Source organism: Mastigoproctus giganteus, chromosome 8, assembly GCF_048544385.1.
Source record: "Mastigoproctus giganteus isolate SK-2022 chromosome 8, ASM4854438v1, whole genome shotgun sequence".
Lineage (NCBI taxonomy): Eukaryota > Metazoa > Arthropoda > Arachnida > Uropygi > Thelyphonidae > Mastigoproctus > Mastigoproctus giganteus.
Window position 1 is genome coordinate 89,006,799 of NC_143582.1, and position 15,962 is coordinate 89,022,760.

The 15,962-nt window shown below is 37.4% G+C and overlaps 2 protein-coding genes across 2 annotated transcripts in view; both read left to right on the forward strand.

The window, feature by feature from the left end:
- The window catches only part of LOC150081706 (zinc finger BED domain-containing protein 5-like), an 82,079-nt gene extending 73,573 nt beyond the window's left edge, over positions 1 to 8,506 (forward strand). Inside the window, exon 2 of the mRNA XM_090380291.1 lies at positions 7,779 to 8,506. Within this exon, the coding sequence (XP_090236417.1) occupies positions 7,779 to 8,506 (728 nt within the window). The remainder of the gene's footprint in view (positions 1 to 7,778) is intronic.
- Positions 8,507 to 12,142: 3,636 nt separating this feature from the next.
- Positions 12,143 to 15,962, forward strand: part of LOC150081707 (protein strawberry notch homolog 1-like) — a 438,163-nt gene continuing 434,343 nt past the window's right edge. The window contains exon 1 of the mRNA XM_090378817.1: positions 12,143 to 12,304. Within this exon, the coding sequence (XP_090234943.1) occupies positions 12,264 to 12,304 (41 nt within the window). The 5' untranslated portion in view covers positions 12,143 to 12,263. The remainder of the gene's footprint in view (positions 12,305 to 15,962) is intronic.

Sequence of the window (15,962 nt, forward strand, 5' to 3'; positions counted from 1 at the left end):
TTGACTAGTTTCCGTATCACTGCGTTTTGTCATCTGTACAAATATTTAATATGAACGAGAAAAATCATTTACATTTACACAAAAGTGTTATTTGTAGGAGTTAATGATCTAACTTAATTTTTATTTAGTACATGTATTAGTAATGGCTATATGGTGCAAGGAAGCCCAAGGCATATGCTGGCAAAATAATAATAAAATTAGAACTAAAATAAATAATTAATAAAGAAAATAAAATAAAATAGACAACCTATGCATTTCCTAAACAGGTGTTAAGACCTTGCATTTTGCTGAATTAAAGCATAGCTGTCACTTTTCTGACCATCCCTGAAGTCAGTCTAGGTCACTCTGAAGAAGCTCTGCTTGGCGGTGATCATTAACTACTCCACCGAGCTTTACATCATCTGCAGCCCCTGTGAGTAGCACAGTTTGTAAAATCGCCGTCCTTCCCATGGCTACCAACACAGGGTAAAATCTCAGAATTCATCAGGTTCTCCCTCAAGAAGGTGGACTGGCAGCTCTTTGACAGATCCACAGATCCATTAAGGAGGATTTCCCGGAACGCGAGGATTAACCCCCTCCCAGTGTTCACTCCTGAAGAGTTAGGAACAAATATTCAAGACGCAATTATCAAAATATCCTATAGATCAGCCAGAAGGAGAAAATTTTCCCCAAAAATCTGTGCTTGGTGGAACGTTGAGTTCACAAACCTGCGTCGAGAGGTTCACAGAGCCAGAAAGCAATACCAAAGCCATCGGGACTGCCCCCCCCCGATGTTGAGGCGCTGCACGCAGATTATATCCGCAAGAAAAATCAGTTTACCAAAGCCATAGCCACCAGGAAAAGAGAAACTTGGAGGAAGTTCGTCCAGGAATCAGGCAGTGCCAACCCATGGGGACTACTCTACAAAATAGCAAGAAACCAGATCTACTCCACGGAGGTATACAGCTCAATCCAATCAGACCAAGGAGAGACAAAAAGCTGGAAAGACTCAATAAACACTATCCTGGACAAGGTCTTCCCTCCAGATGACCCAACCGAGGACCAAGTGGGGCACAGGATAATCAGGAAGAGAAATGCAACCTACAACCCACTGCACCAGGCAGAACCTTTTACGCTACAGGAACTCGAAGGCGTGATGAAGAAAATCAACGTCAAGAAGTGTCCAGGAATGGATCTGGTTGAAAGTGAATTCACAACAGGTTTTTTAAACTAAGACCAAAAATCCTACTGACGTTCTATAACAAATGCTTAAGGCATTCCACATTCCTCAAAGCTTAAATTGCCCCGATCCGTTTGATACCTAAACCAAATAAGTTGCCAACTGATCCTAAATCTGTAAGACCCATTGCCCTTGCCCTGCTAGCCAACATGGCCAAAATATTTGAGAGGCTGCTTGCCCTTAGTTTCAGCCCTGTTCCAGATGGAGGACATGATTTCTCTATCACAGTATTTACACCGGGGCGGTCCTGTCAGATCTGATCTTGCGTATCAAATCATCCGCTTCTAAATACTAACTGGCAATTTACATACATCGACTTTGAGCGGGCCTTTGATCGAGTGTGGTGGGAGAGCACACTGGAGTGCCTCCGAGTTGCTGACTGCCCAGCCAATCTCTACTGGTTCCTCAGAGACTACTTCGCAGATAGGCATATCACAGTCAAATCTAAACACCAATCAACCAATAGACTCCACCAGGGGGGTCTTCAAGGATCTATACTGGGACCCATAATATGGAATATTGCACTGCAGGACTAGTTGAAAACTCATTCCACAATTCTAAAATCATAGCTTTTGCTGACCATCTAGCACAGAGAATCCTTGATAACCTAACAGATTGGACAAAGAAGAACAAACTCCAGATCAATCCCTTGAAAACAAATTTGATGATCTTTAAGTCGAGCCTCGACCTCAGAAGGCCCCCCCAGATCAAAATTGCTGGGATCCGGCTGCCGTTGGTAACACAAACCAGAGTCCTTGGAGTCATTATCGACCATAAGCTCTCATTCCTCCAACATCTTCAACACCTGTCTGCAAAAATCAAAACATTTTCAGCTTCCATCGTCAGAATTTCTCGGAACGACTGGGGATTATCCAGACGAACAATATTCCTCTATTATAAAGCGCTTTTTCTCCCCATTGTTACCTTTGCAGCCGGGGTCTAGTTCCACAGGGCGACAAAAAAGCCAGAGAGAAACTAAATTCATTACAGAGATCCATGCTGCTGTCCACCCACCGAATCTGCAGATCTGTCTCAACAGTTCTGCAGTTGCAGCCTTACAGGTAATTGCGGGGGCACTGCCCCTTGACCTGTACCTCATTTTTCGAGGAATTTCCTACGGAATTAAGAAGAGAATACCTACCATAATGCTAGAGAAAAGGATTGACCTGGACGCTGACACTAAGAAAGAAAGAAAGAATTCGCTGCTACACAGAGCTAATCAAGAGATGGCAAGAGCGATGGGATGCGTCAACGACAGGAGTTGTGGCGCGAAGGTTCCTCCCTGATGTGAAATTCACAACAACCAGAACAGTGAACTCTTGGTTTTCACTGTTCCTTGAAGCTTCATTTTTAGTGACAGGACATGGATTAATAAACGCAAAACTTCATCAACTTGGTTTACTTAACACAGATCAATGTTTCTGCGGGGGTCGCGAGGACTGGCAGCATATAATCTTCACATGCTCAGAATATTGTGATCATAGAGAACGGCTGTTTAGAGAGTTTCCCAATCCCACCCCGGCCACACTTGGCAACTACTTCTAACTCCACAAACCCTTGAAGCATTCCAGACTTTTGCTAAAGATTTCTTCACGAAAAGAAAAATGCTCTACCTCGCAGCGAATATCAATAACCAATAAGACACCAATCACTAAAGCAGAAGTAGTCGCAGCAGATTATATCACTGTTATGGCTCTCTTGCCATACTAAACACTCTTTTTCTTTCATTTTTTTTTTTTTTTTTTTTTTTGCGCTCTGCCGCGAACTGGGGCTCCCCAGTTCTGGACAGCCACATTCTCTCTCTCTCTCTCTCTCTCTCTCTCTCTCTCTCTCGCACTACACCCTGGTACGGGACCCTCTGAGAGGTTCCCTCCTCTCTCATCCTACCCCTTTTTTCCCCAGTAAGTAATTCCACCCTGGGGAATTCTTCTCTGGGGGGAGCTAGTTGCAGGGGAGGCCTTGCTTTCCCACGGCTAGGGACGATTTCCTGGAAGTGGATGTCCTGGTGATTGCACTTCCAGGTAGCAAAAAGGCCGGAACACACCATTATACTACAGAACACACACACACATAAGCTCACTAACAAAATTCTTTTCTATCCTATCACTTTCTCCCGAGTGAGGATAAAAATCTTTTTTTCCCTCCTCTATTTCCCCCCCCCGTTCTCCTCTTATTTTTTTCCCCCACTACACATACATTTGGCCTAGCCTTAACGAAGTCTATAAAAATGAACAGTGGAACAAGGCGGATATGAACTTTGTTCTAGGAGCCGCCTTTATATAAAACATATACAATACATACCAAAACACTTGAGTTCGAGTCCCGTCGAATTTTTATGGGCCCTTTTCGCAACGTGGCTGAGTTATTCGATCTCAGAGAAGGGTAACAGACTTTTTTTTTTTTTTTTTGCCGGAAAATATCGTCTAAACAAAAAATCGACCTCGGGATACGCGCAATTTACAGACAATATACACGGAGCAATATGGCCTTAGTCGCTAATGCTTCTAAAAACGCTACAACAACAACATCATTACATGCAAATTTAGACAGCATGCCTTCTATCCCTTCATCGATGTCATTTAAGAATATCAAAAACAACAGTGGTCCCTATACTGATCCTTGGGAACTCCACTTCTTACTTTAACCCATCTGAAGAATAACCATTTATTCCAACCCCCTGTCTCCTGCCCTGAAGCCATCCTGCTATTCATCTAAGGATATCCTCTGTGATTATAACCTGTTCCAGCTTAAATAATCGCTTATGTGGGACTAAGTCAAATGCTTTGCTGAAATCTAAATAAACGATGTCGAATTAATTCCCTAAATCTAGCTCATGAGTGACTCTGCCAAAATAGTTAAAATGATTTTCCCTTTACAAAACCAAGCTGTGTATCCTTCAGAATTCCATTTTTATCTAAACGATCTTGAATTCCACCCTAGATCATTGCCTCAGTAGCAGATTTTTCCTGCTACTGAAATTCTACCGACTTCAGTAGTAGGAAACTACTATCGACTGACCGGTCGGTAATTTCCCACTACATTCGTAGAACCGCCTTTATGTATTGGCGATATACTGGCACTTTTCCAATCCAACAGAATCTCTCCTGAGTCCAGTGATGCTCTCATAATTAGCATTAATGGTTCAATGCACTCACTTGTCGCCTTCCTTAAAATTATAGGGTATATGCCATCAACCCCAGGTTGATGGCATATACCCTATAATTTTAAGGTTTACTTATAACTATAATTTTATAATTTAAGGTTTACCTATAACTATACCCTATAATTTTAAGGCTCGATTGTACGCTCTAAAGTTTTTTCATGAAATAATCATGTGAAATTTCAATATTATTAATTACATATTTTTCAACTTCACTCTCATAATTTCTCATTGACATAAAGGGATTTTCTTTTTTAAATACCGATGCAAAGTAACTGTTGAGTTCATCTGCAACATCAGCTGGGGTATCTAATACTATCCCACGTCCATTACATAAGGAACCGATCTGATTTGTCCTTCTCTTCTTTGCATTTATATATGTGAATCATTCCTTAACCTACACTTTGCTCTCTTTGCAACGATTTCCCATAATGTGCTTTTGCCAGCCTAACTTTTTCTGTGGCACTAAAAGTAAAGTGCAGCCATTATCAACCCACTGCAGGATGGAAACCTCCTCAACAATTCATGCTGAGGGAAATGGACCATAATCTGCCACGCTGGTCCAGTGCGGGTTGGCAGATCGACCGTATTCAGCAGTCAGGGGCTTGAACCCCGGTCTACTCAAGGAGCGTGTGCTACTGCATTCTCACTCCTGCCCACTCGGCTACGGAGTCTGTGGCACTATTACAGATCAATTTGTAGCTTTTGTAGGCTTCAGTACTCTTTATTGCTCTAACTTTTCCATGCTACCTTTTTCTCCTCAAGTAATCTGGCAACATACAACCTGAAATCCTCCTCGTGGAGTAAAAATTTAATGGTATATACGGATTCAAGGCTTCTGTAATTAATATTTTAAAGGTACAACATAATTTCATTGTATTCGTTCTCTGTGAGATATCTACCCAGTTAATAGAGGCCATGTAGCACCTTAAGCTGTCGTAATTTCCTTTCCTGAAATTATAACCTATTCCTTTGCTTTTAAGTACTGCTACCTCTCTTCATCGTCCACCATAGAACTCTTCCTGCAACTGGTTCCTGGGCGCCTCCGTAGCCAGGTGGGAAGGAGCAGTAGTGCGTATCACATGCTTCTTGATTAGACCGGGGTTCGAGCCCGTCACCACCAAATACAGAAGAATCAGAAAGACCGTCACCACCAAATACAGAAGAATCAGGGAATGACCACCGCATATCCCGGAGCAATATGGCCTTAGTTGCTAATACGCCTAAAAACCAAAACAACAACAGCAACTGGTTCCTGTATGTCAGCCCTATTATGTCATCTGGTTCATGAGTGATGATCAGGTCTAGAATATTATTTTCCGTAGTACTTTCCCTGACATGATATAAATAATCATCTAGTTGATTTAAAAATTCGTCCCCATGTATAGTTTCCTTCCCATATGTTCCAATCAATTAGAGGCAAATTAAAATCACCCATAATAAGACATTTACGCTTACTTGCCAGTTCCATTTGAACTAGAGGCTCTCATCATAATCTTAACTAGTTAATACAGCATCACCTAAAAAAAGATAACGCTGCACATATCCATCCCGTCTAACATTTTGTCTAGTTATTCACTGAATTTATTCAAGCTATTCACTTTTGCAACACCAGATAGAAGTGTGTTCTAACGATCCACACAAACCGCTGGGTGAAAGCAAATCTGCACATCTGTGCTGCAACCATCCTTCCTCAATTTGAATTTATGCACCGTTGTGAGCAAGAGGAATGGTGCTATCAGCATTTAGCTTACTCAACCCATTAAAAGCCTTAAACACCTTAATCAGATCCCTCGCAAGTGCCTAGTCTCCAAACACTGCAGTTTGCAACTGAGCCATTCTTGGTAAAAGCACCCCTTTTTTCCCCTCCTCACTAATCTCGTTACTCTTTTTGTTCACTCTTTCCAACAGATTTACAACTCTCCTAAAATGAGGCTTAAAGACCTGTATGCAGAACTCACGATATGGCCTAACCGCTGCCATAAACAACGGGATAATCTTCGCCTTATCCCATCTGCAAAATCCCTGTATATCATTGATAAATCCCAGGAGCTGACCTGGTAGCCCGTCTGCAGTTAATGTCATTCATTGGTAGTGAAACTACTCTCTAAAGCCTAGATTCCCAACCTGTGGGTCGCGAAGTGTTTTCTGGGGGATCGCCGCGGTTATTTTTAGTTGCTATTATTTTTATAGGAAATTTCACCACTTATTTATTTCAATACGACATATGGCTACACTGCAATTCTAATAGTGGTAGTAACAGGGATTTTTGATAAATGAAAGGAAGTGACTTAAGGTCCACCTCAGCGGATACTTAAAAAATATTAAAAGCCCGCCGTGTTCATACATATTAAACATTTTATATTATTTTAATTATTTGCTATGGCAGGCCTTAAATATTTTTTCAAATTTTCGCCGCGGCAGACCTTGATTTACTTTGTAAAAATAAAATGTACAAATACAGTATTATCATTCGAATAAAATTCTGTTACAGATAGCAAACGGGAAAAAAATATTCGCTATAATGCAAAATTCAATATTAAAATTCATTTTTAATCGGTGTCTCGATGTGTGAATAACAGACCGTCGAATAAAGATGGGTTGCTCTCTTAACGCACTTGAAGATCACCCCGTAAGTTTTGCTGACGCCACCATATTTGCAATGATATAATTTAATAATGTCAGCGATGGGAAAATGCAAACTGGCGCGAACTTAATTCGCCAATAGTCAACCACCTTTAGTTGGCGCCATGATAGAAACCAGCCACTCGCTGTCGAGCGCGGGTTAGCTACTGCTTACACTTTCTAAAATCTAAAGAGCGTCAGTAGGTCGTCATCAGTCCGTGCTAAATCGGTACCCATGGAGAAAAAACGTAAATATTCAGAAAACTATCTAAAATTTGGTTTTACTATCTTGATCAGTAATGGCATAGGGAAGCCACAATGCGTTTGGTGCAATGTCGTTCTCAGTGCTGAATCTATAAAACCTTCAAAACTGAAACGTCACTTAAAGACAAAGCATTCAGAACATACAATACTAAAAAAGGATTTTGAGTTCTTTCGGCCCCATGAAACTGGTCTCAGATGTCAGAGACGTGATCCTACAGGACGTTTCCAGCAACAGAGCACAGCAGCAGTGCAAGCGTCATATGAAGTCGCATTGGAAATTTCCAAACAAAAAAACCCTTACACGATTGGAGAAACGGTCATCAAACCCTGCATATTGAAGATGGAAGTCCCCAGATGTGAAGTTAATTCTTCGGGAAGCCAGCGAGATAAAGATGCGACAAATATCTCTGTCCAATAACACTATTCAGAGGCGCATTTCAGATATGTCTGCAGATGTGAAAGAGCAGGTTTTGAATGAAATCAAAGTTTCTCCATTGTTTTCTTTTCAAGTTGATGAAACGGACGTAAGTTCATGTTCCCAGTTGCTTGTCTTAGTGAAATATCTTCATTCAGATGATATCAAAGAAGAGTTCCTGTTTTGTAGTGCACTTGAAACTACTACAAAAGGTGAAGATATTATGGATAAGATAAATACCTTTTTTGAAGGTGGACTACACTGGGAAAACGTCTGTGGGGTTTGTACAGATGAAGCACCAGCTATGTTAGGGTCAAAGGCCGGGTTTCAGACAAATGTGAACGAACTTGCTCCCCAAGCAAAAGGCATTCACTGCATGACTTACCGATATGCTCTTGCCAGTAATACTCTCCCAGCTAATCTGCAAGAGGTACTTGATTCTCTGATCAAAATTGTGAATTGCATCAAGTCTGGAGCTCTCAACACCCGTTTGTTTAAAGAACTCAGTAAAGATGTGAATTCTGATCACAAGGTTCTTCTTTTCTATACTGCTGTACGCTGGTTGTCGAAAGGAAATGTTGTCAATCGTGTCTTTGAGTTGAAAGATGAAATTGAGTTGTTCCTGGAAGTGCAAGGGAAACATGACCTTGTGGCTTACTTTAATGATGAAGCTTGGAAGAAAAGAGTTGCTTACTTATCAGACATTTTAGACCAGCTAAATAAGCTGAACCTGAAACTTCAGGGAAAGGAAAACACGTTATCCAATTTCAAGATAATCTTCAGGCATTTGTATCCAAGCTGCAAAACTGGCATCGGAAAGTAAATCTTGAATACATTGCCATGTTTGAAAAACTCCGCAGTGTGGTAGGAGGAATCGGAAGGTGAACTGGATGAGAATCCGAAGGAGGAGATTACTAGGCACCTTGAATCCCTTGAAAAGGAATTTCAGCGGTACTTCCCTGAGCGTACAGAAGAAGCTGCTGCACTGGTACGAAACCCATTCTCTGCTTCCCTGAATGTAGGCAGCATTCCCGATGAAGTGCAGGATGAATTCTTGGATCTGCGGAACGATTCCTCGACACGTGATTTGTTTTATGGAAACTTGGTGATTCATTTGTGGTGTGCTATAAGTCATATCCAAATGTCACCATGCTTGCCTTTCGAGTTTTACATCTATTTGCCTCTACACATCTCTGCGAGAGTGGATTTTCAACGCTTCTTCATATCTAAACAAAGGCAAGAAACAGACAATGTTGAGGATGACATGAGGTTGGCTTTAACAAACACTCGGCCGCGAATTTTGAAGCTGGTTGCCTAGATGCAAGTACAAACATCGCATTAAATATTAGGTTAATTAATATCAAGCTAGAATTATATTCTGAAAAATCTATTTTTAATGTGTTTTCTTTACCATATTAAAATGCCTTTTTATGCAAATGTAGCGGTGGTCGCAGGTTAAATGGCTATTATAAAAGGGGGCGACTCGAAAAACTGCTCTAAATCCTTTGGGAAAATAAGCCAAAAATAAGGTTGGAAAAAACAAATGAAAATAAAATAATGAGAGGCGCACACATTAATTTAAATTAATATATCTAGAAAATTTTCCAGCATGCGACAATTTCATTTATTATTTTTTGATAAATGTTCTTTAAAAAACTTGAATAAGCTTCGTGAAAGAGAGCCTACTCCTGCCTCCTGCTCAAATACCTGTAGTTCGGAATCCGGGTCTGGATTCCGAACTACAGGTATTTATTTCCAACGCGAGTTGAAAAGTGGGCGCATTTACTCTAGCTGGATAGAAAATGCAGGGCTGTAGTGGAAAAAAAACGGGATTGTGTCGGATAATAGGAAGAAATATTATCTTATTGCTCTTTAAAAAAACCAAAATAAATCTGGTTGGCTTGTTGACAGTACCATGGCAGTACTGAAGGGGAAATTTGGGAATTTAACCAACTATCCTTCTTCTCAAACTTTTGACTATGCAAAAAAACTGATAGATATTTCATACTGTTTCAAATGCGGAGAGATATTTTGTGAGACAAAGCAATTTTAAGTTTCATCAATAGACCAGACATGGGTGTCAAGGCACAGTAAGCTGTTCCCAGCTCCGTGCTGACGCTCGACATTGTTGACTTTAAGAGTAATCAAACGCGAGGGTACAGACATACACCCGCGCTTGAATGATTGGTTCACGCCCACGTGGCTACAAAATATACGGCGCTGTTCTTGTATTCAGCTTATTTTGTGAACTTCTCTAGTCTTATGTGGTGGCGCCAGAGTATAACAGAAAATTTATTAATTTTTATATATCTCAATACTCTAGGATGATGTGTTTTTCTTGCGGTTGATATAGTGTGCATAGTATTAGGGTCAGGCGCCACCTGTGGTTTCCCACATCTGCGCTATATGTTCGCTGTGGAGGAATACAGTACTACTGTAAATGCCAGAAAAGTGTTGTGTGTTGTATATGACATATTGCGTAAGGTTCTGTTGTATGTCCTGGCATTTGGCCGCAGGGCCCCTGGTGGGACTCCACGTTGCCTGCACACCCCACTAGGAGGTAGCCAGGCTGCCCATTATTCTCTGGCTTGTCTCCGCCAGAGATATAGTGAGGTTGTGTTCTTCAAGTCAAACTGTGAATTGTTAATATTTATTATTTAAAACCATTATGGTATAGTTTAGGGCTAAAGCCTCAGGTTACGTAAATAGTTTAACTAATGTACAAGTTAGTGCATTTGCATCATTTCTGTACATAGCCAACTACACAAGTAATAAATTGGGATTATTAAGTATATCTTATATTGTGAATACCTTCACAACGATTTGCCATGGTATTGCACTACCTCAAATAAGTAACGCTTCACCATAGGAGAAGACTATTTTTACTTATTGTTGCTTATATTTAATGATGCCAATTTATAACTACTTATGTAGTTGGCTATGCACAGAAATATGCAAATGCACTAACTTGTACATTAGTTAAAACCATTATTTATTTAAAATAAAAACTGCTGCATAGTTTTTATTACTTTTTAAGTAATCAGGTATACTACTGCAAAAAGATCAAGACAAATTAGGTAAATGGGCTCAGAAGTGGCAATTGAAGTTTTACATTGACAAATGCAATTTGTCAATAAGATTAAGGAAGTGATTATCCAGCTTGATAAAGCAATGGTTGGACCATATCTTGATTACTGTATACAGGCATGGAAGCTTCATTTGAGGAATGAGTGTTAACTTGAAACATGTGCAGAGAAGAACAATAAGATTAGTGGGAGGAACAAAAGGGATCCTCTTACCAGAAAAGATTTCCGTACCTCTTGCTCGGACTACACTCAAAATTTAAATTGAGGAAGGATGGTTGCAAGATAGATATGCGGTTTGCCTTCGGCTAGCGGGTAGGTGGGTGTCGGAAAACAAACTTCCATCTGTGTTGTACAGATGCGTATTTTGATAAATGAAAGGGAGAGCTAGACAAACTCTTAAAGGAGATGGATAGATAATATGGGAAGTGATTTTTTTTTTTTTTTTTTTTTTTTTGCTGATGTTAATTGGGAACATCTTTTGAAAACCTCGCTACTGGCCAAAACTAATTAATTGTAAACTACATGTGTATTTGAATTTTTTATTTTCTTTTTTTTTTTTTTTGCGGAAAAACTTCAATAAAACAAATAACTGATTCCAAAAACACTTTTAATAATGTAAAAAAAAAAAAAATCTTGTTTTTAAAAATGAAATATTATTTTTAAAATTAAACATTGAGTCAGCAGCAGGATTTTTTTTTAAATTAATATATGGCCCTTATGCCATATTGCAGTGGGATACTTTTCAAATAATTGGTCGATTATATTTGATGATTGCTGTTGTTTTCCTTAGAAATTTATGGCGCAAAAGCAACAAAGACTATATTGTGCCTGTAATGAAGAATGCGTTAAATTGATTTTGTTTACAGTGATATATTCTGCAGTGTCTTCTAAGTTTCAATGATACTTTAATAACCAAAAGTTAAACAACAAAACAAAAAAAAAAAAAAAAAAAAAACAGGCTATAGTTTTAATTAATATCCCGAAAACAGCATTTTGAAGTCATTTTCAGATCTGCACGCACAGTTGCATGTGTTATTTACTTCGGTTTTTTTTTGAGATTATATATATATAAAAGCAATCAAGCAAATACAGTACTTCTTATTTTGGTTCACGATTTTAACATTTTAATTTTTTTAAAAATTACATTCATTATTTTGGGCATTAATCGATATGCTTATTGATTAATAATGTAGCATTTAACACTGTCTGATTGCATTTAATTTTATTTTTGCATTAAAGTGATGATTATGTGAAATCTGTATATGATTTTGTAACGAAAACCATTATTCTCCTTCCTTCTGCACAGTTAGACCAAACCGCACTGGAACTAAGCGAACATCTTGAGGCTAGCATAGACGCATTATGGGATAGCAGAGTTTTGATTTTTGCCTGATGTTGCTGTCGCTCGCTTGTACTCATTTCTGTCGAAAGAGTGTGCAGGCTCTGTAGCAGACGTGTGTCATTTTTTGAGCGAAAAGTGACTTTCGTAACAATATGAAAAAAAATACCCGAAGAAAGGATTCTCATAACCGCAGGTAATACCACAATTACTTGTAGTAAAATATTTGACGTAGTGTCATTATATATGCATACTGTTTGTGTCTGTGTGTTTATATATATACATCTATATCTATGTGTGTGTGTGTATATATATGTATTCACACATGATATAAAAAGAGATGTATATATTGACTATTTCTTGTTAAGTAATTCGAAAGCTTATTACCATATATTGGGAAAGTTAAATGTGTAATTCGGTAGCACCCATTTAAAATCTGTATTGCATTTTGTAAACTATCGTTTACCTTATTGCTGGGGATTGATCGTGTTAGCTGTAAAACTTCCAGCCACGGGAAAGCAAAGGAAAATATTTTCATTACTGTGTAGATCGTCATAAAATGTTTATCAATGAATGATATAATTCAGTGTTAATTAAAATTTAATATTCTTCCATTTGTGAAATATACATATCACTCCAAGTAAAGAAATAAAATTTTTAAAATGAAAAAAAAAAAAAAAAATGTCATTGTACTGGTGTCGTGTTTGTGTATAAGAAACGTCCTGCATCATTCATGCACGTGCCGGCGATTTGGAAAAAGTGTGTCAAAATATTACCATGAGGGAAAATTATCTACCTTGGATTTTCGAAATATATCTTAACACAAATATTTCATTTGATCTAAAAGCTATGTACAAGTAGGTCTATAAAGGGAGATTGAAAGAAGACAGAAATGAAGACAAAATACGGGTATTAAATATAATTTTTCTATGTCACGTTTCAACCCCCCCTTCATTTCACATATGGGCATGGGGACTTCTCACCCCATAATATTTGGGAAAAACTGAAGGATTATTAGGTGATTATTGTACATAGTAATATTTCCTGTAATAATTACCCAGCCATCGCTTGCTTAAACCGGTTAATCGGTATTGAAATAAAAGTAAGTTTTCACCGATAATGCGTTTTTATTTTTTATTCGGAACAATTAACATTATATAAAATTATATTTTAATGATTTTTTTTTTTAAATTAAGGATACTGTAGTAGTTGTAATTAAGTTCAGAATCAGCACAGTGATTAGTCTGAAATTTACTATGCAAAAATGTACCATAAATTAATGATGAAAACTTGGAAAGATGAGACAAAAATTACATGCTTTTTGTGTGTGTACTTAAATACAGTGGTGGTCCTAGAATTTTCCAAAGGGAGCTAAATCAGTGTTTGGAGAATCATTAAGCTTTAACCATTATGAAGCAGAAAAAATCCACATTATTTTGACAGGGGAGTGCTTAGATGTATCTAACCTCTTGATGAATTAAGAATAAACTTTTTTTAAAGTTTCGTCTTTTTATTTTATTAGTTGTGCATACTTGGGATCACCACTATTAAAATATAATTATAATCCCAAGTGGTAAGGTTCTTTTTAAGGGTTATCTAGAACTGCACATTTTTGTGGATGTATGTGTTAAAAAGAACCTTGTCAGAGGGGTAGAGCTTATCTCCATGGATTGTTTATGCTTCTGCACACACATACATATACTCTCTCTCTCTCTCTCTCTCTCTCTCTCTCTCTCTCTCTCTCTCTCTCCATTCCTTATATTTCAGCTTGTATTTATTGTTTTGGTTTATAATAAATGTTTGGGTACTGTAATAGGTTGTTAAATTAAAGTTTAACAATGTTATGTATGAAATGGAGTCATTGAGAGATGTAGAATTACTGCAAAATATTTAAATTGGCTAAAATTCAAATTTATATGCATATATTATTTTTTTTGTTTCAGATATTCCCTTCAGTGTTTTTGAGTTTAGAGTAAATCAAGAATTCTGCTATTGATTGCATAATTGAGTATGTGTATCTGGGGTAGTATGTTATGGTATTCTCTGAGAAAGAAACAGTAGGGCGATTTTCATTGCTTTCTCTGTATCTGTAAGGTATGTGTTCATAGGCAGGTTTGCCTCTTGGCAATATAAACAAACGTTCAGTCATCTTGAGCAAATGCTGGGCCCCACTTTAGACAGCAGAAAACCAAATCCAGTATGTAAAAGCAATTAGAAATTTTGGTCAATGATTATGATTTAATGTAGATCTTTCCAAATGGTGGCAGTTGAAATAGATATTACGGTTGCAAAGAAATAGACTGCCAAAATTTATTTCACTGGCTGGTTCTACTTTTTTTTTTTTTTCTGCTTTCATCATGTTTGATTGATGTTCTTAATACTGAATATGAAGCTTTTAATTTTTTTCTATCCACCTAAATGCATGATGTGAAGCTCTAAATTGGAATATAAAGGAAAATTTGGGATTTATTCTTTTTATACAGGATAGAAAATGTATGAAAAGCTTTTACAACAGCTGAAATTAATCATCTAATGAGCATGATGTTGAAAATCATATGCCAAGAACAGAAAAACTGAGTAAGGGTTTGAACAAAAAGTGTGAATTTTAGTATTCCTGAAAAGTAACCACTCTCTCACATCTTTTAATTTTTTATAGTTTTGGGTGCTATTACATTCTGCCCATTTCGTTAAACCCCACGATTTGAATATAAGATAGTTGGAATCAGTTTTTGGATAACAAGACTTTCTGAAGACAATTTTTAATCTTTTATCCATTATAGTGTCAGAATTAAGAATAAACTTTTTTAAAGTTTCATCTTTTTCTTGCCTTTTATCTCCAAGGTATAGATTGTAATAAAAGGCAAGGAATTTTTTTTTTTTTGTTGGACTTGTTACAGTTAAATTTCAAGCTTGACTTGCACTATCAATATTAGATGCAATAATGCTACAATTTTATTAACTTGATATTTATGCTTACTTGTATTATGCTGTATATTAAACCTGCAGAAATAAAATGATATTTTGATTAGGTTTAGTTTGCTGAAATGGATAAAAATTATGCAATTTAATTTTTTTTTCTTTTTTTTTTCACAGAGTGATTTCCTTAACATGTCTAGGCCCCAGCCTAGACATGTTAAGGAAATCACTCTGTGAAAAAAAGCATGTTAAGGAAACTTGTTAGGTAGATTCTATGGAGTAAGTTTCTTCAAGAAATTTTGAAATTCATAAATATGAAAACATTCTACATAATAGCGTTTGAATATTAATTTGTTCTTATTTTGACTCTGTTGCCCAGTGTAAGAGTGAAATTAATTCAAAAATCAAATCAGAATTAAAAAAAAAAAAAAAAAAAAAAAACATAGAAAACACATAATTACTTTTTTTTTTATTTTTGATATAATACCATCTACATCTGTTTATATATCATCCAGAGCTAGTATACACTACATTCCAAAAAAAAAAAAAAAAAATATGTGGACCCCAGGACATATTGAATGGGCGCACTACCCGTGAATTTAACCGATCACATGGGTAAAATTTAATTGCTTCTCGGGGTTATCGTATGTTCTCACTGTTCTTGATTAATATTAATTCGAACGTATAATGTTAAATTATGCAATTAATTTTTGCTCTGGATTGCTTAAGTCACATTTAAAAATAACAGAAAATTTTATAATATTGCAGAGTATTACAATTCCCGCCCGGCTACATCATAATGCCATCTGGCTGGCAAATGTTTCTGGGGAGAACACTGTGTTGGCTTGTCTTGGATAAACAATTGATTCAAACTGTGTGTGTGTGTGGTTATGGGAGTTGAATAGTGCACAAGTTGCTGTGGCTATAATGCTCCTTTG